The 24146-nt window shown below is 39.3% G+C and overlaps 1 protein-coding gene across 2 annotated transcripts in view; it reads left to right on the top strand.

Annotated features, from left to right (window-relative positions):
• LOC149151616 (serine/threonine-protein kinase BSK5-like) overlaps positions 1-24146 on the top strand; it is a 124864-nt gene that overhangs the window by 17903 nt on the left and 82815 nt on the right. For both annotated transcript variants that reach the window (XM_089445387.1, XM_089445388.1), the window contains 2 exons: positions 6175-6260; positions 21980-22168. In XM_089445387.1, coding sequence (XP_089301513.1) covers positions 6175-6260; positions 21980-22168 — 275 coding nt within the window. The remainder of the gene's footprint in view (positions 1-6174; positions 6261-21979; positions 22169-24146) is intronic.

Raw genomic sequence — 24146 nt, forward strand, 5'->3', positions numbered from 1 at the left:
TTGGCATTTGATATAGCAGGTAGGAGAAAACAATTCCTGATGGTCTTTATGAAATATCAAGCAGCTGATTTAGTAGCAGCTATGACAGAAGGTCTATGTTACTATGTAAATAGAAAAATGGCTTCATGGTATGATAACTAATAAATTATAAGTGATCAAAACGCACTGTTGCCATTGGAAATCCTATGGCTTCATACGTTGAATGAGAAAGGAAGTGTGGACCTATCCTAAGATTGAAAAATGTATGAGATGCTATGGATGGCTAATATCAAAGAAAATGAAGCTTATTAGGTGAAGGTATTTTCTAAAATATAGAAAATTGCTGCAAATGAATCTACAATAAATTTCTTCTCAGATGAGCAAGACTTAGAATTGGTCAGTGAACTTTGTAATCTTAAGCCTTTGTGTTTTTGGGAATTTGGTTGTTGGTTTTATAGATACCAGGGGGACCTCCTGATTTGATGAAGGCCCTATGCATTCAACATTGAGAAGTGACTAATGCCAAATTAGTAAGCAGAATGTTGACTCCATTCAGAAGTAGGGGTAGTTTTTCCAACAAGCCTGCTTTTGCTATCTCCAAGATTATGTATGCAGTTTTTTGTTCTTTAGGCCATGATGAGATTTCCTTCAGTATTTCCTTCTGCAAGAAGATGGGATATCCACTTGCTTAATAGTGGCCCTAGTTGTGCTTTTCATTCTTCTTGACATGGCCCTGAGTTCTTCCAAGATTGATGTGGCTGTATAATGGTCCTAAACCAAAAATTCGTTGCATGCCCAACACACTTGCCTGAGGTTTTCTATCTTAAGCTTGAAAATTGCAGAAAAATTAATACTTTGAGAACATGACAGAGGTTGGAAACATTTCAACTGTTGATGCATGCTACAATGTCTCATCCATACAAAAGCAGACATTGATCTTGAGACTTGAAATTATTATCATAAATTGGAAGATTGAATGAAGGGTATCTGTGAAAGCTTTTCTTGAAGCAATTGCCAGGGCAGTTTTGCCTGTGATTGCCTCCAAGGCCTGTCCTTTAATGTATGAAGTTATGATCAAATTTGGGAGGTTTCTGTTTCTTTAGGAATGCGCTTATGTAGCTGTTTGATATTTGTTGCTGATTCAAAGTTTACTTCATATTTGTCTTTGACTAGTTTCTTTACAGAAGCTTGAACATTATTTCATATTTGCTCCAATGTGTTCATTTGATTTTCAAATGTAATAGAATCTCAATTTCTAAGCATAGCAGTTTTTTCCTCCATGATTTGTGTGTCTACATTCATTGAGTTATAGAGCTTGGTAAAATTTATTCTGCTCAACTGTGACAAAGAAGGATATGTGTTAGCGTTTCTTCTTTTGGCTCACAGGGATGTCAACTATTCGGTCCTGAAAACACCTGTACACATCAATCATCCTATTTTGAGATTGTGCTACGAAGAGAAACCCAAAAACGGTGGAAATTTCTGGCCAAACTTTGAGAGTCAACATTATTTTCCAGTATTGTCCAATACTGCTTTTGTCATCTTGGGAGAGTATACTCTGGTTGCCTGTCTTTGTATCTTCTTATCTGAACCATTGGAGATTAGTATATAAATTTCAGTTTTACAACCTTTCAATCCAACAAATTGCTACTTTTGCAGTTGGGTATTGTAACTTGTTATCAGATCGGTTTATTTCTATTTTTGATACCCGCTAGGTAGGAGGTATGTCAGAAAGAAAACCTGCATGTTGCTACTTTAGAAACTCTTGTTTGCCACACCCCTACACATCAATCATCCTATTTGAAGATTTTGCTATGAAGAGAAACCCAAATAAAGATTGAAAATTTTGGCCAAACTTCTAGGGTCAACATTATTTTCCAGTATCGTCCAATACTGGTTTTGTCATCTTGGGAGAGCATGCTCACTTTCTTTGACTCTATATTCTTATCTGGACCATTGGAGATTAGTATATAAATTTCAGTTTTCTACCCATTGAAGCCAACAAATTGCTACTTTCACAGTTACGTATTCTACCATGCTGTGAGATGGGTTTATTTCTATTTTTGATACCTGCTGGGTAGGAGGCATGTCAGAAAGAAGACCTGCATGTTGCTGCTTTAGGAACTCTTGTTTGATGTAGGAGAGGTCTGGAAAGTGATATAATTTGCTTGCTCACAAATCTCTCATTTCAGAATGTCAACATGTGAAATTTGTCATACAAATGTGTTTATGTTTAATTCCCATGCACATGTTTATGGTGATTTTTTTTACTACTTTCCAACCAAAATGAAATTTGATTGTTCATATGCATATCTGCATTTCATAAGCCCTAAAGTCGTTTTCAGTTTGGCAATTAGGTGATACATTAGAAAGTGGGAACTTGTGGACTGAGGTATTTGTATGTTGTGGGGAGTAATTGTTTTATGCTGGTCACACAAGTGTTTCCCTAGTTTGTGAGCATGCATATTAATAATGCGGGCACTCCATTCAATACTCCATATGGTAATTCACTGGCCATTTTTTACCCATGGATATTGCATGGATGTTCTGCATATGATAGGTCCAAGTTTGTATATTTTGTCTTCTAGTATCTTGCCTTTAGTGAGATATATGTGTGGTCAATGAAAGTATTACTATTATGATGTGATGATCTAGTCCTACTTGGTAGTGAATAATTGCTTTTCCTAACTGTTGTGTATGTGGATCGTTATGTGTAAAAAGGCTTCTCATCTAAAATTGATCTCACAATTAGAGGAAATAGAATTGTATGCTGCATACCATATCTCCATCTTTGTTGATAATTTGATTGTGTGTAATTATCTCTGTATATCTACAAGTATGAGAGGAGACCTCCATGACAATTCCTGTGTACTTGTGAATGCTGTTATGATTGTTCTTCCTCAATCCTTTTCAAGTCCCTCGTGCATGTTATTCCTTGATTAACTTTGTGTCATTGTCATTTCCAAACTTGTAACTTCTGGTGGATTCATTCTCAACAGTCAATCTTTCACATTTTATATTTGTCTCTTACACGTGTGATCTATTGCCCTGTATGCAGTCTTAGTATGTATGTATACGTGAGGGAGATATAAGTCTTTCCATCCAAAAATGGTAAAATTCCAGTTAAGAGTATAAGAAAAAGGCCATGGTACCCTGTCATATTTTTCTGATGGTCATGATAAGGGAGGCTTTTGGAGGCACTGAGCACTGGTATTCATGTCATTGGAATTATACAATAGTGTGTGGAGCAAGGTTGTGAAAATCAGACTTTGCAAAAGCTTGTCTTGCTTGGGACTCGGGTGAACTCAACAACTTGGAAAAACTTGGTTCAAGACTTGGAGAAACTCAACAAATAGAAAAATGACTGAAAATAGAGGAAATTTTGAGTTTTGGCAAGTTTTACAGAGTCTTAGGTGAGTTTGGTGAGTTTCAACAGGTCATGGTGAGTTTCTAAACTATGTTGAGTTTTGTTCAAGTTTAGTCCGGAGTACTCATTTCATAGGAGACTAGGCAAGACTCAGCAAGAATTGTGAGTCTCTGTTGAGTCGTACAACACTAGGTGTGGACTCACTGCTTGTTATGGAGTAGTGATGACTATAAGTTGCACTAACTATAAAAAATCAGTCTCTTATCGGAGATTTGGAGTGTTTATAATTCTATTAACTGATGCTATGTGATTAAGGAGCTCTAATTCAGCGCTTGATGATCAAATATCACTAGTGCTTGAGTAGAATCACGTGCACACTAACTTGGTCTATAAAGGTTTGAAACTTTGATCTTTTGTGCCATGTTCTCCAAGTGTAGTTGCAGGTCCTTAGGACACTGAAGGAGCTTTTAGTTTTGTAGCATGACAGGGGCTAGGAGCCAGGGTTTTCCACCTTCCCTTCTCGAAACCATTGCGGAGGTGCCAAACAACACATCAGTCCACTCAGACCCATAGTGTAAAAGGGTTTTGTACCAGAAGACTTCTGAACAGGCCCCTCTCTGATGGGTTCCCCCCCAGACCCAGCAGAGCAGCCGGAGACTTATCCAGAGCTTCTTTCCTTTGGCCTTGGATTTTAGGACTAGCCCTTGCTCCTATATCCCCCACCCCCCCTAGGATCACGTAGACAGACTCCTCGTTGGATCTAGAGGACTCCGATAGTGAGCCAGCGCCACTGTTGCCCCCCTTTCCGTCAGCGATCAAGACTTGGGCACTCTTGATATCATCGACCTCCAAGCATGGACTTATTCACTTAACCTTCTAAGTGATCCAATTATATACATGTTTACGAGGCTGTCCTATTATTATTATTATATCCTTCTTTACTTCATTTTTTCCTAGATTTAGCTTTGGCATTTTCTAGGAGTTATGTTTGCACTCCCACATTGTACTCGTACTGGTTGTATCCTTCAGTCCCATTGACCTATTTATGGTTATTCGTTGGGCATCAAGAAAATTATCTTATCTTATCTTATCTTCTTATTAGTTATAAATGAACAAGAATAGTTTAATCTGGTAAGATCCTTGACTTTCACCTAATCTTTCGAGGCTAAATTTTTTTTCAAGTCTTTTCCAATTCTATATTTACCTTGTACTTTTTTCAAGATCCACCTCCTCAGTGTTTTTTCAGAATCCTGCAGTTAGATGAGTTGGCATTTCAATGAAAAATCTCCTTAGGACCTTATTTTTGAAGATTTTCTGTCTCTGTTTTCTGTGTTGGCATTTCGATGTTTGGAAGCTTTTTTCCGAACACCAATTTTGCAGAACCTATAGTGGAAGTTTCCATTACTCTCTCTCTAGAAATGATTATTTACTGTTTCACCAGTTGAAACAGTGCTGGAAATACAGTTGGGCATGGATGAAAACTTTCCCAATAGCTTTCCTGCTTAGATAGGACAAGAGAAGAAAATTTTGTTGAATATCCACGAGTGACCGGAAGAGTAGGTCAATGTTACTCAAAAGTACAACCTGATATAACATATACTGTGAGGGTGCAATAGGGTACTTCTGAGCGCTAGAAGATAAAATGATACAACGACAAGTGACTAGAAAGTGAATGTAAATGAGAGGAAAGAGAGAGTCACTATATATCATTAGGTAGAGGTGGAAAAATAGAGCTGAGATTTTGTGGGTTGGGGGGAATTTGTTGGGGAGGAACAATGTTTCTGTGGCCACACAATTACTGAGATGGCGTGGATACACTGCCTGATAGTGTCGTCCAGGGAGTGCACAGAGCTGAGAGGGCCTGGTTGGGTGACATAGGGGGAGATTGCAAACAACCAGCACAAACTCTCCAAACATTTGGGTCCAGCAAAATAATCTAGTAATATGAGTCTGGGTGACTGGAGTAGGCTGGCAAGCATAAAGGCCTGTGCTGATGATAAAAATGAATGGAGGCCACCATCACCTCTCTTCTCATTTATCTCACTGATTTCCCATCATATCCTATAGTTCATAGCTACCTCTGTCTTGTTCATATTTTACTGAAATTTCTTTATATTAAACAAACGATAAACTGTTACAGATGTGGATAGTGAAAAACACAGCTGCTAGTTGTGAAGCTTGCTAGGTCTACTGAAGTCATAAGGAGAACAATTCCACAATTAATTACATACATGCTTGAGGATTACATGAGTAACTGAAATGTTAAATACTATGTGCTAACATTTTAAACCCTAATGAATTTGACTTGGCTTTCTGTAAGTAGGACATTTTTTTGGATCATAATTTTAAGCACTTTGGGAGGTTTTAGTGTTGTTACAACCTTGAGGGCTGTACCGACTTTCCACTAAGTATCTTGTAATTGACCACTCTAACTCTCCACAAATATCTTCTAGCCAATCCTTTCTTAAGGCTACAGTATGCGATGCTAACTTAGTCATTTCATCTGAACACTGTTATTCCTACTAAATGACATGTTCTAATAATGGCATGCATTTATTTTGTGTATTTCTTTTGCATGAATGATTTTTTGTTCAACTTAATTACCTCAAAAGCTTTCATGCATTTACAGGCATGTCTGTGGGTAGTTTCTTTGTGTTCTCATCTTTACATGATAGTGTCCTTATAGTACATACCGTGTAGCTACAATGGGGCTGCTTGTGTACAATTAAAATATTCTTTGAAGATTTCTTTTAATTGTTTATATTGTCATTTTGCATAGCTTTTAAATGCATTTTCTCATATTATTCTTTGCTTTGTGCCTTTTGCAGGAAGAATAACATCTGAAAGTGTAATCTATAGTTTTGGTACACTTCTGCTGGATCTCTTAAGTGGAAAGCATATTCCACCAAGTCATGTAATATTCTTCTATCTGTCTAGCCATCCTAGATGATATTGTTTTGTTTGTAGATTTTGTCCTGCAACATATATTTTGAATAGATCAGATGCTGTGATAAGAATTATGACTTCTTTAGATCAAACTATATTATTCTGCTTGTTTTATGGTATGGCTTGTAAAGAAGTCTTGTTAGGGAGGTGAAACTCTTATTTGTGAATTAAATTTCCTTAGACTGTCTTATGACAGCCAAGCATTCTTGGGCCATCTTTTAACTTTTTATCTGCGCTTCTATTTTGAAGAAAATCTCACAAGTCAATGCAATCAACAAATTCATAATATTGCCAAGGTCATGAAACAGATGATTGAAATCCTGATTATCTTTTGCTATTAAATGTTGATTTTTCAGGGAGAAATCTGATCTTCTAATCTGATAATTACTTTTTAATGATTTCTTAATCTAGGTGCTTATAAGTTATATGATATATATAATTAAGCAATTATACATAGAAAATCTCAACAGTAATGCAATAATAACAGTAGGTTCATAAAGAGACAACCAAGCACAAAAATATACAAATTTTTACCCTGGGAAAACCCAAACTAGGGAAAAGCCCAACAATCTTTTCTTAGGATAAATTATTCAATTCAACAAAGGTACAATCTGATTTTACCCAGTCCAACTTGTTCAAAATGACCACAGAATCCACACAGGGCAAACCTGGTCTAACAGAGAGAAATTTGGCCTTCTGCCTCAGGTAGTCAACTCTGGTCAAACAGGCCAAAATTCGGCCTCCTGCAACTGCCTCAGCAATTAGGTCAATTGCGGTCAAACTGATCAAAAACATGCCCAGGAAATCTCGGTTAAACAATCAACTGCTGCGGCCACACGTGAGGTAAAATGCTGGTCAATGCTGGGCAAGTACTAGACAAATTTGGCTGCCACAAAAAATCATCTTCCTTAGGAAACTCGGCCTCTTCCTCAGTCCTCTTCGCATGTGTGAGATAGATAGAATGCTTGATGTGAGTGAGTGATGAATGAGGGCTGATGCCCTTTTATAGTGAATTAGGGTGCCCCATTCACTAGTTTCGTATAATACAATTGCTTTGTTTTGGAGGCCAAAGCATAACTTTTTGTCATCAGAAATATGAAATGGATTTGATTCTTTATGAAACATAACCTTTCATCTCGTTTACCTATAATGAATTGCAAGATGTTGATTCACTAGATGCCGGTATTGAAATCCAGGTGTTGATGCAGTCCCCAAGTGGTGTGTCCTTATGCTGGGCCGACTTGACTTTTGGAGGCAATTTTAATTTCAAAAATTCAAAGTTAAATTTCCTTTGAGGGCCGACTTGAGTAGCTAGGGAATACTGACTGCAGCTACCCAAAAGAAAACAACATTAAATAGGCAGTGTGGATGCACCTGAACTTAGAAATGGTTATTTGCTTGCTTTATGATGATGGAACAAATTTATATTTCTTGGAATCTTTCAGCCTTACTCTACTTGCTTCCATAGTTTTAAAAACCAGAACTGGGTTTCGAACCGGCCGCCTATATAACCTTGATTCTAACTGGAACCAAATAAACCAGATCGAACTGGATTCAATAAACCGAAATTGAAAAAAATACACAAAATAATTAATTTTAATAAAAAAACATTTTCAAGATGACAAACCATGATTCCAAACCATTAGAGACAAAATATGGAAAGTCTTCTCATCTATATACCATGTAAGGTTGCATATATCAAAATGGCATCAAGTGCAATACATATCATTGATATCATTGACAAAATCCATAACTAGTGAGGTTCTAAATGGCCTCTAGAGTCCCAAAACAATGCTACAACTCAAGCTACTAGGGCACTAGCCTACTACAAATCACTGATCGACATGAGAACTCATCAAACTCGTCACCACTACTACACATGGGATCATCATGAAGCGCTACATAAACATCATCTAGTTCAAAGTTTGAGGACTCCTCAATCTCCTCTCTGTTGATTTTAGGTATGTTCTATGCTTAGAGCAATTTATTTCAATTTTCACAGTTAGCTCAATATCTTTTCCAGATTAGCAATCACATCAGCATTAAAGTAAATTGCAGATAGAACATAAACATAAATCGCAGAAGACAAGCCAAGACAAGAGGACACAAGATGTGGCGCTAGCTAGGGACAAACCCCAATGTCGGGAAACCCTTGATTAATTCTTCTTATATGTTCTTCAATAGTTCAGCAGAGAGAGAGAGAGATAGTACATTTACAACAGAAGTCAACACTTTGACTTATCTAGATAAGAGCATAGATCATCTCTAAGAAGATGATACATGAGATCTGTTGAAGACATGCTGCTTCAACTGACTCTCCAAGGTGACTCCTTCACCTATCGTTGTGCTGCATTTTGTCATCATGCTGCACCTCACCGCGCTGCACCATGTTGCACCCATCATCACTATGTTGCATCTCATCACGCTTCATTAATCATGACTGTACCCATCACTGTATTGCATTATGTGCCATTACTGCACCATGTTGCCATACTGACTTATGTGTTGGCCGCATCTTGCTTGCTTGTTGTCCCTAGCATGCTTGTTGTCCTTAGCATGCTTGCTGTTGCATGCTAGATGTCCCTTGCATGCTAGCTGTAACATTGCATGCTTGGTGTATTTGCTGCTAAGTACCATACAACTGTCCCAATATTAGTTAGTTGTCCCTTGCATGCTGCTCTCCTTTGGAGACAGATGCTCTGGCAGTTTTGGCAGTTTTGGCTGTTCCCGGCAGTTCCGGCAGTTCCGGCTGTTCCTGGTAGTTCTGGCAGTTTTGACGATTCCCGGCAGTTTCGGCAATTCACGACAGTTCCCGCAGTTCCGGTAGTTTCGACAATTCTCGCTGTTCCTGGCAGTGCCGACAATTCCGGCTGTTCCCGACAGTTCCGACTATTCCCGGCAGTTTCGACAGTTCCGGCTTTTCTCGACAGTTCTGGTAGTTCCCTGCAGTTCCGGCAATTCCAGCTATTCTTGGCAGTTCCGGTGATTCCCGGTAATTCCCGACAGTTCCGGCTTTTCCTACAAGAACACTAATAATCTAAATAAAAGAAGATCCTAATCTAAAGAAGTGAAAATCACTCACAAGCAATTACTAATTGAAGAGAAATCACATAATTACTATGCCCTAGATTTCTCAACAGCAACTCGTCTAAGTGTCATGTGCGCCCGGTTGGGCTCTCGACTCGCCCAAGGGCTAATAATCTAAATAAAAGAAGATCCTAATTTAAAGAAGTAAAAATCACTCACAAGCAATTACTAATTGAAGAGAAATCACATAATTACTATGCCCTAGATTTCTCAACAACAACTCGTCTAAGTGTCATGTGTGCCCGATTGGGCTCTCGACTCGCCCAAGGGTGGTGATGTCGACTTGCCCAAGGGCGGTGATGTCGACTTGCCCAAGGACGGTGATGTCGACTTGGGGTCCTGACAACATGGATGCCATGTGGTGGTCATTGCTAACACGACGAGATATAATTGGGTAGTCTTTGATTGGGCATAACTTTTAAACTTGGAGTCGGATTGAGATGAAATTTACATATCCGAAAAACTTTTGTTAAGCTGAATGTGATGGTGACTTTTGTTTTGAGTTTTGATGAGGTTGTAAGAAGAGGATTTTTGTAACCCCATATTCACAATAGATCGTGAGGGTCAGGTTAAGTCATAGGTAACACCTTCCATAGCTCGAGAGAGTACAAGGGGGTGGAAGGGAGTGTTACACCCCTCCAATGGGGCTCCCAAGTGATCATCACCATCAATCATCATTAAGATAAGTACAATGTCAGTCAAGAAGGTACAATACGAGACTGGGGTGTCTTGTCACCTCAGGGCTATCCAAACCAATGTGCATCATCAAGTGTCTTGCGTTTTCAGGGAATGTGGTTGGACAACCTCTTCAATGTGCTGGAGAGGCATTGTCTCATCACTGAAGGGGTCTTGGTTACACATGCAAAAATCAACTAACATGTACTCAGGGAATCAAGTGAGATCAACGTCATATTACAAGAACCATAAAAGAATTAAGGGTGATCAGATTCAATGTTAAAGCCATCAAAGCACGTCACATAGGTGTTATCTTCAAATGCCCTACTAGCTTATGATTGTGCATAGGTTACCTCTCTTAGGTGTGGAATAGTTCCTAGGTCGACCCTTTCAATTGATAGGTGAAGGTGATAGGTGTTATGGCTCATGGTTAACTTCATGAAAGGTGTCATAGTCTTATACTAGGTTATGCAAACCATTGTCCATGAGAGCCTTTGTAGAGGGAGTGCTTAGTTGCTTGAGTTACCTCCTTCACCTTTGGATTTTAAGCCCCCATTCTTGCCTTTTTCTTTTCTTGCTCTAACATGGCCTGTTTAACAAGATTTGTTGATTTATCAAGTAATAGTGATGATATAATCCCCCTTTAATGATGGGTGGTATATTGCTTCATTGCGGTCAAGATGTTTATTAGCTCCTTTAACTTTGATAGGTGTGATATGAATGGATACTCTCAGGGATGAGTGGTTATATAAGAGGGGGTAGAGCTCAAGCTGCAATTGGCCTTTGCGTGCTTAACATCCCTTGCCATTCTTTGCATTTTGGCATTTGGCTCATGCTTTTTAATATACAACTACGTCAACCTCAAGTATATTCAACCCTTTTCTTCTAACAGGACAAGGCCAACAAGGAACTAGTACGAGCAAACGACAACAACCAATCAAAAGATGGGATGATGGACATTAGAGAATGATGACAAGTGTTAAGTATGAATAATGTGGAGGCTACCATCATTAGTTTCTCTTATTTGCGGCCCTCCTAGACAGTGAAGGAAAGACCCCAAGGAAGGTCACACTAGACTAAGCACACTTGATAACCACCAAGGTGAAGTAAGGGAACAAATACACAACCAATGGTGCTATGTAATCCAATTTCAACTTGTTATCCATGCTAGAATGCCTCAAACATTAAATGACAACACATGAGTGCAAAAATGGTTAAACTACCTGATAGTAGATGATCCACTTTCATTGCATGAGTACAATAGATATATTTCCCAAAAAATGGAAAATATCTGGACAGGTAACAAGGCCAATTTTGGCATTTGATGTTTTTTTTGTCAGATTGTGATAATATGCCATTGACATTTATAGGTAAAGGGGTGGACCCATAATGTCCAAAGCAAAAATTGTTGTTTTTCCACGATACTGGAGTCTAGGATAGAATCTTAAATCATTGACGCTACCAATCCAAGTATGACAAGACTACTTTGCACAACGGAACAATATATAACAATAAATCAACACGTGCACAAATATAAACAACTTTTTACAATTTTTACAACCCAATTTCGTTATATGAATCAAACTGAAAATACAATACTCTAGGGCTCCTATACCAGGGATAATGGCCCTCATTCATCCACTGATACAAAGATATACAACTATGGTTTGGTGTCAGTCCTTTGACAACCAACCTAACTTGAACAAAGTACACTGGCCACCTTGCTGATGTAGCGCGCTCTCTCAACTCCTCTCGGTTGTACCTTGAACAATGCCCGATCCTTCTTCTCTTGATCTGCAACAACTCCAATTTGCCTCTATCAATGAACTAGCTCCATTAGGCTACTAAACTCGGCTCCACTTGCTCTCTTGTTGACGGTTAGCCCTTCAACGCATCAACACTTTGAGACTCCTGTTGAGTTGTTCACAACTTCGTTTGTGAACAACTCTCAATTGCCCATTGCTGCTCCTCAGTGCTTTTGAGACTTTCTTCCCACTAGTGCCTTCCTTTGTTGTTTGATGAAGAAACACTTAGAGCTGAAGGGCTTCCCACTATCACTATCGAATGTCCTTCTCCAACAATGAACTTAGGGCATGAAGGACTGCCCAACTTTTGTTGTAGATGTCCTTCTCCACAAGGCAAGTCTAGGGCTACAAACTGCTCCTGGATGATCAGACCTTTGAGCTCTTCTTCTGCCACTTCTAACAATCCCTTAGTCCTTCAAGAGACTTGTTCCTTAGGGCTTGAAGCAAGCCTCTACAATCCTCCACAAGTTGTTCTTTAGGCTGCTCCAACTCTGCCACTTCTAGCCCACCGAAATTCCTTCTTAGGTGACTGCAGTTAGGGCCAACTTGGTCCACTCTCACGCTGCCCTCCAACAGTCCACGAGTGTCCAATACCATGTCTCTTCTAGGACCTCTCGTCCACTAGCATCCAACCATCAACAAGAGACCATTTGCAACTCACTGCTTCTATCCTCTTGCCTCGATTTCTGTGCATATACAAGTCTGGATAGGGCAAACTAGCTGCCCTAAGCCACTGCTCTAAACCATTGTATTCCTTGTCCAAATTTTCACCTTCTTCGCTGTCCCTTCCTTGACATCCAAAGCACCTTGGTCACCTCCATAGGCCTCTTCTACAGGACAGACTGCTACAACAAAGGGATTTGCCTCTAGGCACAAGATAATACCCTTGATTTAGGCCTTCCCTACCTCTGTTTACCTGCCACTGTCCTCCTAGACACTATGACCTAGTGAAAACCTCCTCCACAAGGTCTCACGACCCTCCAAACCTCCTCCAATTAGCGCTGTTGCTATAACACACCCAACGACCTTGTAAACAGAGATAAATAGCATCAAAACTAGCACAAAAAACCCTCACACTTACCTCTGATCCTGCGGCTCTGTCCAACAATTAAGACACCCTAGAAACAAGAGACAAAACACTCCAACAGGTCTGCGCAAGCTGCCTTAGACCTTGCGACTCTCTTCCACAAGGAATCCTCACCCAAACAAAGATAAACCTCTCCACCAGCTTGTGCTCCTTGCCTCCACGTACTTGCCTCAGATCCACTGTCCAATTTCGAAGCTAATCTTTGATAGATGATGCACTTAGGATGTGAGAAATACCTCTCCAAACCCTTATATTTATACCTTTCACATGTGGTGTCACATACTTTAACTTGGGCACATTATAACCCTAAGTCGACCTGCTCAATGTGCCAAATTAACCAACAACCACATAGAAAAATTCATATCTCAACTTCTAGACCTCTGATTTGGATGGTTCTCGCTGCCCCTTGCTCGTCTAAGGGTCCTCTATCATCTCAAATCATCACATGTCAAAATATCTACATGGTTTTAGCCCCACATTGATGGGTACAAAATCCTAATCTTGGGTTCCAAGCCCACAAAGCACTTTTGTGGCACTCCAACCTCCAACCCCCGAACCCTAGGGTTTGGAGTACCTCCCAAACTACAAATCTCAACACTCCTTAGCGAGGGAGGTACTTCCAACACTAGGAAGTCTCCATCAACATCATCACTGGTGACACTAGCCCATCTGGCGTCCATCACTGAAACTTACTCTGTAGAACGAACCCTACAATCGCTGTAGTGCCTCTGCCTCATCTCATCTAAACCTAAAGATCTCAACACTTCCTTAGGGATGCTCCCTTTGAAGCTAGACTCCCTTTGAGTCTACACGGTCTCCATTGACTCATCTTGTCACTGATCTCGTGTCCTACAAGGTCAGTCTGAGTCGCGGTCGAACATGGGCCATCATCACTGCAACCCAGTCATGCAAGCACTCATCCCCCTAGATCAAAGACAACTTGTGCAAATCCCTCCAATATTGGATATGCAACATCATGATCCAATGAAGAAACTAGATTGCTAATCTGCAATCCATCACATGAAGCAATCTCGATCAAACAAATCATGTCCATGCCAAAGCAATCCTCAAGTTCTCCCAATGATCCATGGCAAGTCAAAGGAAGTCCATGATCAACTACTTGCCCTACAACAAATTGTTGTTCCCAAGGCTCACCACCAATCCACTAGAACTCCCATCCAATCTTGGTGCCAAGCCAGTCAAGATCACATCTCCATGTCTTCAACTGAACCCTTTGCTCCATGATCTAGACAATCTCAATTCTCTCTGAGTTGCTTCGTTGTGCACACTCTGATTCATTGGCCCTCAAAGTAGCTCTGATAACATGTTGTTTTTACATGATACTAGAGTTTAGGGTAGAATCTTAAATCACTAACGCTACGAATCCAAGTATCACAACAAGACTACTTTGCACAGCGGAACAATATACAACAATAAATCAACATGTGCGCAAATATAGACAAATTTTTACAACTTTTACAACCCAACTTCGTTATATTAATCAAACTAATAATACAACAGTCTAGGGATCCTATACCAGGGATAATGGCTCTCATACATCCCCTGATACAAAGATATACAATTAGGGTTTAGTGTCAATCCTTTGACAACCAATCTACCTTGAACAAAGTACACTGATCATATGGCTGATGTAGCGTCTCAACTCCTCTTGGCCTTGTCTGCACCAACTCCAATCTGCCTCTATCAATGAACTAGCTCCATTAGGTCACTGAACTCAGCTCCACCTGCCATCAACACATCGAGACTACTGTCGAGTTGTTCACAACTCCATTTGTGAACAACTCTCAATTTCCCACTACTGCTCCTCAAGCTTTTGGGACATTCTTCCCACTAGTGCCTTCCTGTGCTGCCCGATGAAGACACACTTAGGGCTGGAGGGCTTCCCACTATCACTATCGAATGTCCTTCTCCAATAATGAACTTAGGGCATGGAGGACTGCCCAAATTTTGCTATAGATTTCCTTCTCCACAAGGGAAGTCTAGGGCTACAAACTGCTCCTAGCTAATCATACCTTTGATCTCTTCTTCTACCGCTTCTAACAATCCCTTAGTCCTTTAAGAGACTTGTTCCTTAGGGCTTGAAGCAAACCTCTATGTTAATTTTGGTATGTTCTATGCTTAAGAGCAATTTACTTCAATTTCTTAATTAGCCCAATATCAATATCCAGTTTAGCAATCACATCAGCATGATAGTAAAATGCAGATAGAACATAAACATAAACAGTAGAAGACAAGCCAAGACAAGAGGACACAAGATGTGGCACCAGCCAGGGACAAACCCCAATGTGGGGAAACCCTTGATCAATTCTTCTTATATTCTTCAATAGTTCAGCAGAGAGAGATAGTACAAAATTTACAAATCTGATAATTTATGACAGTAGCAGTAAAGCCCTAACGAGAAAAGTCAACGCTGGTCAAACAGGGCAGAATTCTTCTTTCAAGTAGCTTGGTCAAACCCAGTCAACTTCGGCTTCCAACAGCAAAATGAATCAACCCAAAACAGTGCGAAAAGTCTAGTCAAATGTTGGTCAACGAAAGTCAAACTGCAACTAGCAACTAGGGCAGTCAACGCTGGTCAAACCAGAGGTGAGATCACCTCGGTTTTCGTGCCCAGAGCTGTGACCTTCCAAGGAGAAGATCCTCACCCAAATTCGCAATCAAGAGGAGGTCAACGCTGGTCAATGCAGCCCAAAACAACTACTCTGAAATTTGGTCAAACTGGTCAACGCAGCCCAAACAAAAATCTTCCTTCTTTCTTCGCACGTGTGTGACATGCTGCTTAGATTAGCATACCCAATCAAGTGAGGAGAGAGAGAGATGTGGGGATGAGATGATGGAATAATGACTTGACGTCTCCTTTTATATGCAATGTTGAGGATGAACTGGGGGTAAAAATGCCTGTTTTGATTGCTGGCTGACCTTGACAATTTGTCAGTAATACAAATAAATTCATATCTTCATTTTTACATGTTGGAATCGAATGATCTTTAGATCAATCCTACACCTCTTGGAGAGAGGAATCCAAGAAAAATATCAGCTATCATAAATAAGTTGACCCATATGGAGTTTGGCCTTAGTTGCCAATTTTAACACTCTAGAATCCTCCACAAGTTGTTCTTTAGGCTGCTCCAACTCTGCAACTTCTAGCAGGCCTAAAGTCCTTAGGTCATTGTAGTTAGGGCCAACTTGGTCCACTCTCACATTGCCCTCCAACAATCCACGAGCGTCCAATACCATGTCCTCTCCTAGGACCTCTCATCCACTAACATCCACCCATCAACAAGAGACCATCTACAACTCACTGCTGTTGTCCTCTTGCCTTGATTTCTGTGCATATACAAGTTTGGTTAGGGCACACCAACTGCCCTAAACCACTGTATTCCTTGTCTAAACTTTCACCTACTTCGCTGTCCCTTCCTTGACATCCAAAGCACCTTAGGCACCTCCACAAGGCTCTTTTACAAGATGAATTGCTACAACAAATGGATCTGCCTCTAGTCACAAGATAATACCCTTGATTTAGGTCTTCCTTACATTTGTTTACCTGTGGCTGCCCTCCCAGAGGCTGCGACCTAGTGAAAACGTCCTCCATAAGGCCTCATGTCCTGCCAAACCTCCTCCAATTAGTGCTGTTGCTACAACACACCCTGCGGCCTTGTAAACAAAGATAATTAGCATCAAAACTAGCAAAAAAAACCGTCACACTTACCTTTGATCCTGCGGCTCTATCCAGCAAGTAAGATGCACTAGAAACAATAGACAAAACACTCCAATAGGTCTTTGCAAGCTGCCTAAGACTTGCGACTCTGTTCAACAAGGAATTTGCACCCAAACAGAGATAAACCTCTCCACAAAATTGTGCTCCTTGCTTCCTCATCCTTGCCTCAGATCCGTTGTCCAATTTCAGAGCTAATCTTTGATGGATGATGCACTAAGGATGTGAGAAATGCTTCTCCAAACACTTATATTTATGCTTTCACATGTGGTGTCACATACTTTAACTTGGGCAATTTATAACCCGAAGCCAACCTGCTCAATGTGCCAAATTAATCAACAACCACATAGAAAAATTTATATCTCAACATCTAGACATTCGATTTGGATGTTTCGCACTGCCCCTTGCTTGTCTAAGGGTCCTCTATCATCTCAAATCATCACATGTCAAAATCTTCTCATGGTTTTAGCCCCACATCGATGTGTACAAAACTCCAAGCTTGGATTCCAAGCCCACAAAGAACCATTGTGGCGCTCCAACCTCCAATCCCCGAACCCTAGGGCTTGGAGTACCTCCCAAGCTACAAATATCAACAAAAAATAAACATATGTTAAATGGAAAGGATATAAGATATGATGATATGCAATCAAGAAGCATGTCATATTTATAAGACTTAAACAAACATGACTATCCTCAAGGACACTAAAATGTATAGTAATTATTGAATGTAGTAATAGTAATTAGGGATATTATATCCCCTCCTATCTTGGAAGGCTTTGTCCTCAAAGCATAGGAGGAAACAAAATGAAAAGATTGATGAAGTTTGGAGCAATATTTATGAATTTTAGAAATTTGTTCATCCTAGTTCAACTTATACCTCAAATATTTATTGATAAGATTCTGGAATGAAACTTTTCTTAGTATAACACCAATTGGTTGAAGCCTAGAGTGCTCAATGCCCTCTAAGAAAAGATTCCTTGATGATGTTGTTTTGCCTTGTGAGGTCTAGTACAACTTGGGGTTATCCCATAGTACATTGTTTGATTAACAGTTGACCTCTATGTTTTGTTATCCACTAGTGTTTGAAAGAGAAAGTTGTATTGGTAGGTTTGTTGTCGAACTTTAACATATGATTTTCAAATTTTCTAGACCAATATCAACATGAGAGATTGTAGTCATATTTACCAATTCATGGAATCAGTCTCTTCTAGGCAACATTTATTTGTGAGAATTGTTTGTTATTTCTTTTTATTTACTCTTTATTGCTTATAAATTTAATTTGTGCTTGCTTAAAATCGTTGGAAAATTGACTAGTTATTGCATCTTAATGGCACATTATTTGTCATTTTAACATTTTATTCTATGGTTCTAGTTACCCACCAAAATTGGGTAACCCTATAAGGGAATATTTTTCTCCTATTTTGGACAACTAACCAACCAACAACTCTACAATTGCTTAGTATATGATGATATGCTACATTCCTTCTCCATTTGCATTGGTTAGGCAACTCTCACCATTTGACATTGCTATTAAAGGAAGGTGGGTCACCATTCGATAGGTACTTTAACCATTTTGCAATCGTGTGACCTTGCTTAATGTTTTCGGCATTCTAACATGGATAAAGTGGTGATTTGGACGATTGACCGATCTTCCAATCTTGATTGTAAACGTGTTCTCTCACCTTATCAAGGGGGTTTGTTTTTGACCCTAGTCCTGTGGGACCTCCTTTGAGGCCTTGGGGTTATAGGAGGGGCACTACATGGGAAACTTGGATTGAAGTAGCTTCTCCATAGCCATTCCATACTTACCACTCTTCACCATTTCCTTGACTTCACATCCATCCTTTGGGTTTGCTGTCATTGGTTCATTGGGATTGGCACCTTCATATCCTCATCCTTGAGTTAGGGTCGTAAACTTTGCCCTAGAGGTTGATGTAGCTAAAAGAAAGGTGAAAGCATAAAATGGCCACAATTAAAGAAAGAGAAAAGTCAAAATGCAAAAGATGGCCTGGACATTAATTAGCGCGTGGGAAAAAACTTAGCATGAGCTCTACCCCCCTCATTAGCCATCAACTGATTCTTGAGCACTTGATGCTTCATCACATAATAAGGAGCCCTTGCATGTCCCAACTTTGATGAGCAAGAAGCTGACTCATCGTCAAGGGCGAAACCAATGCTATATCATTAAAAGCAAGCTTAAACACCTGAGCAATGCTCCCTATCAAAGTATTATCAAAAAGAAGTAAAAGGTGCTCTAGAGGGGTGGAAAAAGTAGGCCGAGAAAAGGGGTAATTCATGTCTCCATATTGCTCCCTCCACACATCTATACATTCAGGACATGGACCTCCGCCTTTCCCCTTCGTTGCCGCATTATCACAAACACCTATGGATTGAAGGGTTGACCTAGGACATGCCAACTCCCCTTAGGGACTGGAAGCACCTAATAGGGTTGACCATCTAGCCATCCCTAAGAAGGTAGGGAACACTTTTACGGGACTTGGTCTAGTTAGATATTTGAAGGTGATCCCAGTTTGAAGTATTCTTATGCCCTTCACAATTAAGTGTGGTCCATTATGGTGCATCTATGGTCATTGTCTCTGATGATTAGTAACTTTCACGTGAGTTTGAGATGGTTTTGCTAGGTGCCCCTTCTATAGAGCAACAACAGAGGCCTTGAGGGCACTCTCCATGCCTATATTACACATGATGCCTAGGTTGTACCTCACTTCCAGAGAGCAGTGATGACCTTGCAGATGCAACGTTGCCCCTCTAGAGTAGAGCGTTGGGCACTCTGATGATTCCAACAGTTGATTCACACCTTAGTCCACCCCCAGATGCTAAAATGCTGATCTCACTTTGCTTGATGTTGGAGATTCTTGATGATGTACCCAACAGACCTAGCATGCCCCTAGGCTGGCCTTGATATTGTTTGATGTGCATGATTTGATCTAAAGTCCAGATGATGATGGCCATCCCTAGGATGATAAGGGAAGGCTTGTACTTCCACTTGGGCCCCTCACACTAGAGAGATATTGTGCCATGTCATACTTCTAGCACCCTTGAAGATTGACACATGGCACGTAAAGCAAGGTCTTGACACTTGGGTATGTTTTGAGACATGTCGTGACAACCTCTCCTCAAGGATGGAGTTGATTATGATGATTGGACACCCCCTGGCCCATTTCATGCACTTCCATACCATTTATTGCCCAAAAGGGGCACAACGTCATGCTTGAGGAGAGTTTCAACCCAAATGTGTGGGCTTTTGTGGCATATTAATGTTATTATGAGCTATTGGGTTGGCTAGCTTGTAACCCACTTTCTTAATGCATACTCAAATTTGAACTTGTCATAGGGATTTTAGGCTATTAATTATGAATGATAGACCTCATATATATTGAGGATCACTCTCTTATTATTTGTCATACCTTTCTTAGATTTTGGCCTCTTCTTGAGAGCTCGATTTAGCTGTTGTTGAACTCTCGCTACTTGTGGAGATGTAATTTCTATGGTGATCTTGTTATTGGAAATTGGTTTATGTATTGGAGTGACCTTTTCGGATTGAAATAAGGCTTTTTCGTGGAGGAATTGTAAGTTTATTGCAGATTTTTCATTGTTTTACAGGTAATTGATTATTGCTAGGGTTTTTCTATGTTCCATGTGTAAATGCAAATTGTTCATGAAAATCTTGGATAATTGTTGCATGTTAAATATCTCTTCCTTGAAATCTGGAGACCTCCTAGTGAGCTTCCCCTTGCTTATACAAGTGAAAACAAAAGGTTTCCCCCCTTGCTCCAAGCATTTGTCATCTCTTGAAATAGCCCTAAAGACTCCATTACCCAAGTAGAATTAGGCACTGACAACATTTGTGTTGATCAAATCATCAAAACACTTTAAAAACCTTAATATTTCCCTTTCTTCTATTTTTTAAGCCTTTAAAGGCAAGCTTCTAGGGCATTTTGGTAGGGCTGAATTCGTTTAGGGCTTTTATGGATGGATGTTTGAGGTAACAAAACCTAAGTTTTGCCTTGGTGATCCTTTTAACTCAAAATCTAGCCTTTTGCATGGTGAAACTTACTCTAGGAGGGCTGATGTCATCCTTCTCTAAGTATTTTTGTGCCCTAGAAACCCTAACCCTAGCTAGGGCTTCAACTTGAGGCTTAATTTGAGGGTTTTCTTTATTCCTTTGTTGATCCTATCTTTTAGTAAACCCTTTCTTTGTCTCATATATGCCTAGGAACTCCTTTATTGCTACATATCAATAAACCCTAGGCCATATGTGCCTTTGCTAGTCTAGGTGCATGATACACTGTTCCTTATTGGAGAGTCTTGAGCCATTGTCCATCATTGAGTATCCATACCTAGCATATGCTTTTATCACCTTGAGCCATATAACATATAATATCCTCTTTAGGTGATCTCTGGGAAGCATCCCTTGTGGTGAAATTCAACTAAAGAGTAGGAGGAAGATTGCTGAGGTGACAGTGGCAATCTACCTTATTGTTGCAACAAGGTCTGGCTTTTGCTTCACAAAGCCTGCTAGATTATGAGTCAACAGTTCTATCATTAACTGTGGTCTTATTTTCTGCAGTTATTTAATGTTGTTGCCTGGTGATATTATCATACATTTCCACATCTCTATGGCTATGTAAAGTAAACATTTGGATGCCATATTTTTCTTTTTGGCATAGGTTTTCAAATTAAAACTGCTCTATGTTTGATTTCAACACCCCAAAAATTGCATGCTTCTTTTAGAAGTGGCATGAACCTCTCTGTTTGTTCCTGCATTATATATAAATTATTATTTTCTAGTAGCTGCTGTTTCAAGATCAGTTTTGTTCTTTGATATCTTGATCATATCTTAAAATGGTGACAAGTTGAGCTGTGAGGCATGATGAGTACATTCTTGTATTTGACCTTTCTCTTAACATGTTTTATTTTTGTTATTATTTATAGTTCCAACTGTCTGCATGTGTAAAATCTGTTCATGGATTAAAAGTGAGTTCAACACCCCAAAAATTGCATGCTTCTTTTAGAAATGGAAAGTACCCCTCTGCTTGTTCCTCCATGACACATAATTATATTTTTTAGTAGCTGCAGTTTCAAGATCAATTTTGTTATTTGATATCGTGATCATGTCTTAAAATGGTAACAAGTTGAGCTATGAGACACGATGACTACATTCTTGTATTTGACTTTTCTTTAACACGTTTTCTTTTTGTTATTATTTACAGTTCTTACTGTTTTCGTGTGTAAAATCTATTTTTATGTGCTCTGAAACAAGTACTTTCTTACAGGCCCTTGATCTCATAAGAGGTAGGAACTTTTTGTTGCTGATGGACTCTTGTCTAGAAGGTGATTTCTCTAACGACGATGGAACTGAACTGGTACGTTTGGCTTCACGTTGCTTACAATATGAACCTCGTGAGAGGCCAAATGCAAAATCTCTTGTGGCAGCACTTTCTTCGCTTCAGAAACAGACAGAGGTAGGGTATCTTTTTCGGTTTTGACAGAGACATTGATAGCTTCTAACTTAATATTAGGTTCATTACTTAGTTTTGTGGTTATGTCAAATGAAGTCATACATAATAATATATATACAAGAAGTCATGCAAGCTATAGGGTTTGACATCACAGAAATGAGCTTACTGGTTTTACCTTTATTTGTGCTGCTTCATAGCTTGGTGCTGATGCAGATATATTTATCTCAGGAAGGGTTGGATGATTTCACTTACTAATAACTTGAATTTCCATCACTGTGTTGGTTGATTCTTCAAATATTTTTGAAAATGTTTGAATTTAAAGTTTGTCAATGAAATTTGCTAATGCTTAGTGAATATAATGGCTGTGTATGGCAACTGTATTTTGGTAAATCATGTCTAAACAAAGAGTGGTAGAAAAATTGTCATACCTACGCCTTCACCTTCACATTTAATGAAGTGTCTATATGCTAAATATTGTTCTGCCTCCCATGGACAAATCCTTTATTCAGACTGCTGTTTATTTTTGCAAATTTAGCAAAGAGTTCAACCACAATAGCAAATTGTCACTTGTTGGTATATTTGTGAAATTGTAGTTGAATTGACTTTATTCACCCTGCTGTTGATTAAATCCTTTTTTCAGCTTACTGTCATTATATAAATTCTTCATTGATATGCCTATGCCTTTTTTGGTGGAATATCAATTTTTTCATTCGTTTACTTCTAATTAAACAGTTCATAGGTATTTACTAAATACTTTATTAATATAATAATTAAGCTGTTATTTTATTTCCATGTAACCAAGTACCCCACCCTCCAGCTTGTAAGCAAAGGTAAGATATTATTCAGGGCTCAAGGCTGTAAAACAAATCTGAAAACCATTACAACAATTTACTCCATATGAGCTCAACATGTCACTTGTGGATTTGAACTTCGGTAGGGAGGATAGTAATCATTCTTCCGAACCACCCGAGATAAACCCAATTGACAAATTATAAGCTGGTATTATTATAATTTATAGCATTATTTGGAATGCTCCTTTTATTATTATTAAGAACTAAATGACTTCTACTTTTATGACTTCACTTGTTGCCTTTATTTGCATTTGGCAGCTTTATTTTCCTTTAGCTGATAAGTACGGAGATGCATTGAATCAAAATATTTAATAACTTCCAAGCACAAAATATGAAACAATTACAAAGTTTTCTGAAATCTCTTTGAATGGTGAATTTTATCATCATTTTTTTTATGAGCTATTCTTTTTTTGTTAATTTATTTTTCAATGTCATTGTTGTTGAAGAATGTAACTAGTGTTGGCCTTCATAATTGTACATGAGTCATAATTAAATGTATTTTTCAAAAGAAAGAAAAATAAATTTTATTATTAAATAAATTGACTTATTAAAGCATGGGTTTTATGCTTGTGTCAATTGTTCTTAGGTCAAAGCCTACATTGAAGGCTTCTAGGGTTTATGTAAAGTGTCCTTGTCCATGTCATATTGTAAAAAAACCTTCTTGGGATTTATTTGTCAAAGAAGAAATTTATTTTATTGTAAAATAGGTCAATTAGGCCTCCTCCACCAACTCGGCCTCAAGAAAGGACATGTCAGCGTCAACAAGGGAATTTGACCTTACAAACTCACTATATATTGGAGCAACTCAACTCATTTGGTAGCACATCTCACACAAGTTCGAATTGCAATAGCTGGGAGCGGAAAAAGTGCAAAGTTCAAGAAGTAAGCTGGAATCGAAGTGTTTGGGTCTCTCTCTCTCTCTCATGTGCAACAAAATTCTGAAGTTGCATCGAAGTTGGGAAATTGCATCGAAGCTGTGCAGCTGCATCGAAGCTGTGTAGCTGCGTTGAAGCTGGGAAACTGCATCAAAGCTATGAAGCTGCATCGAAGCTGCATCAAGGTCGAAGCTGTGGAGCTGCATCAAGGTCGAAGCTGTGGAGCTGCATCGAATGTGTGAAGTTGCATCAAGG

This window comes from Pinus tabuliformis, chromosome 9 (genome assembly GCF_031772625.1).
Source record: "Pinus tabuliformis cultivar Carrire ecotype Pingquan chromosome 9, CPIR1, whole genome shotgun sequence".
NCBI classification, from domain to species: Eukaryota; Viridiplantae; Streptophyta; class Pinopsida; order Pinales; family Pinaceae; genus Pinus; species Pinus tabuliformis.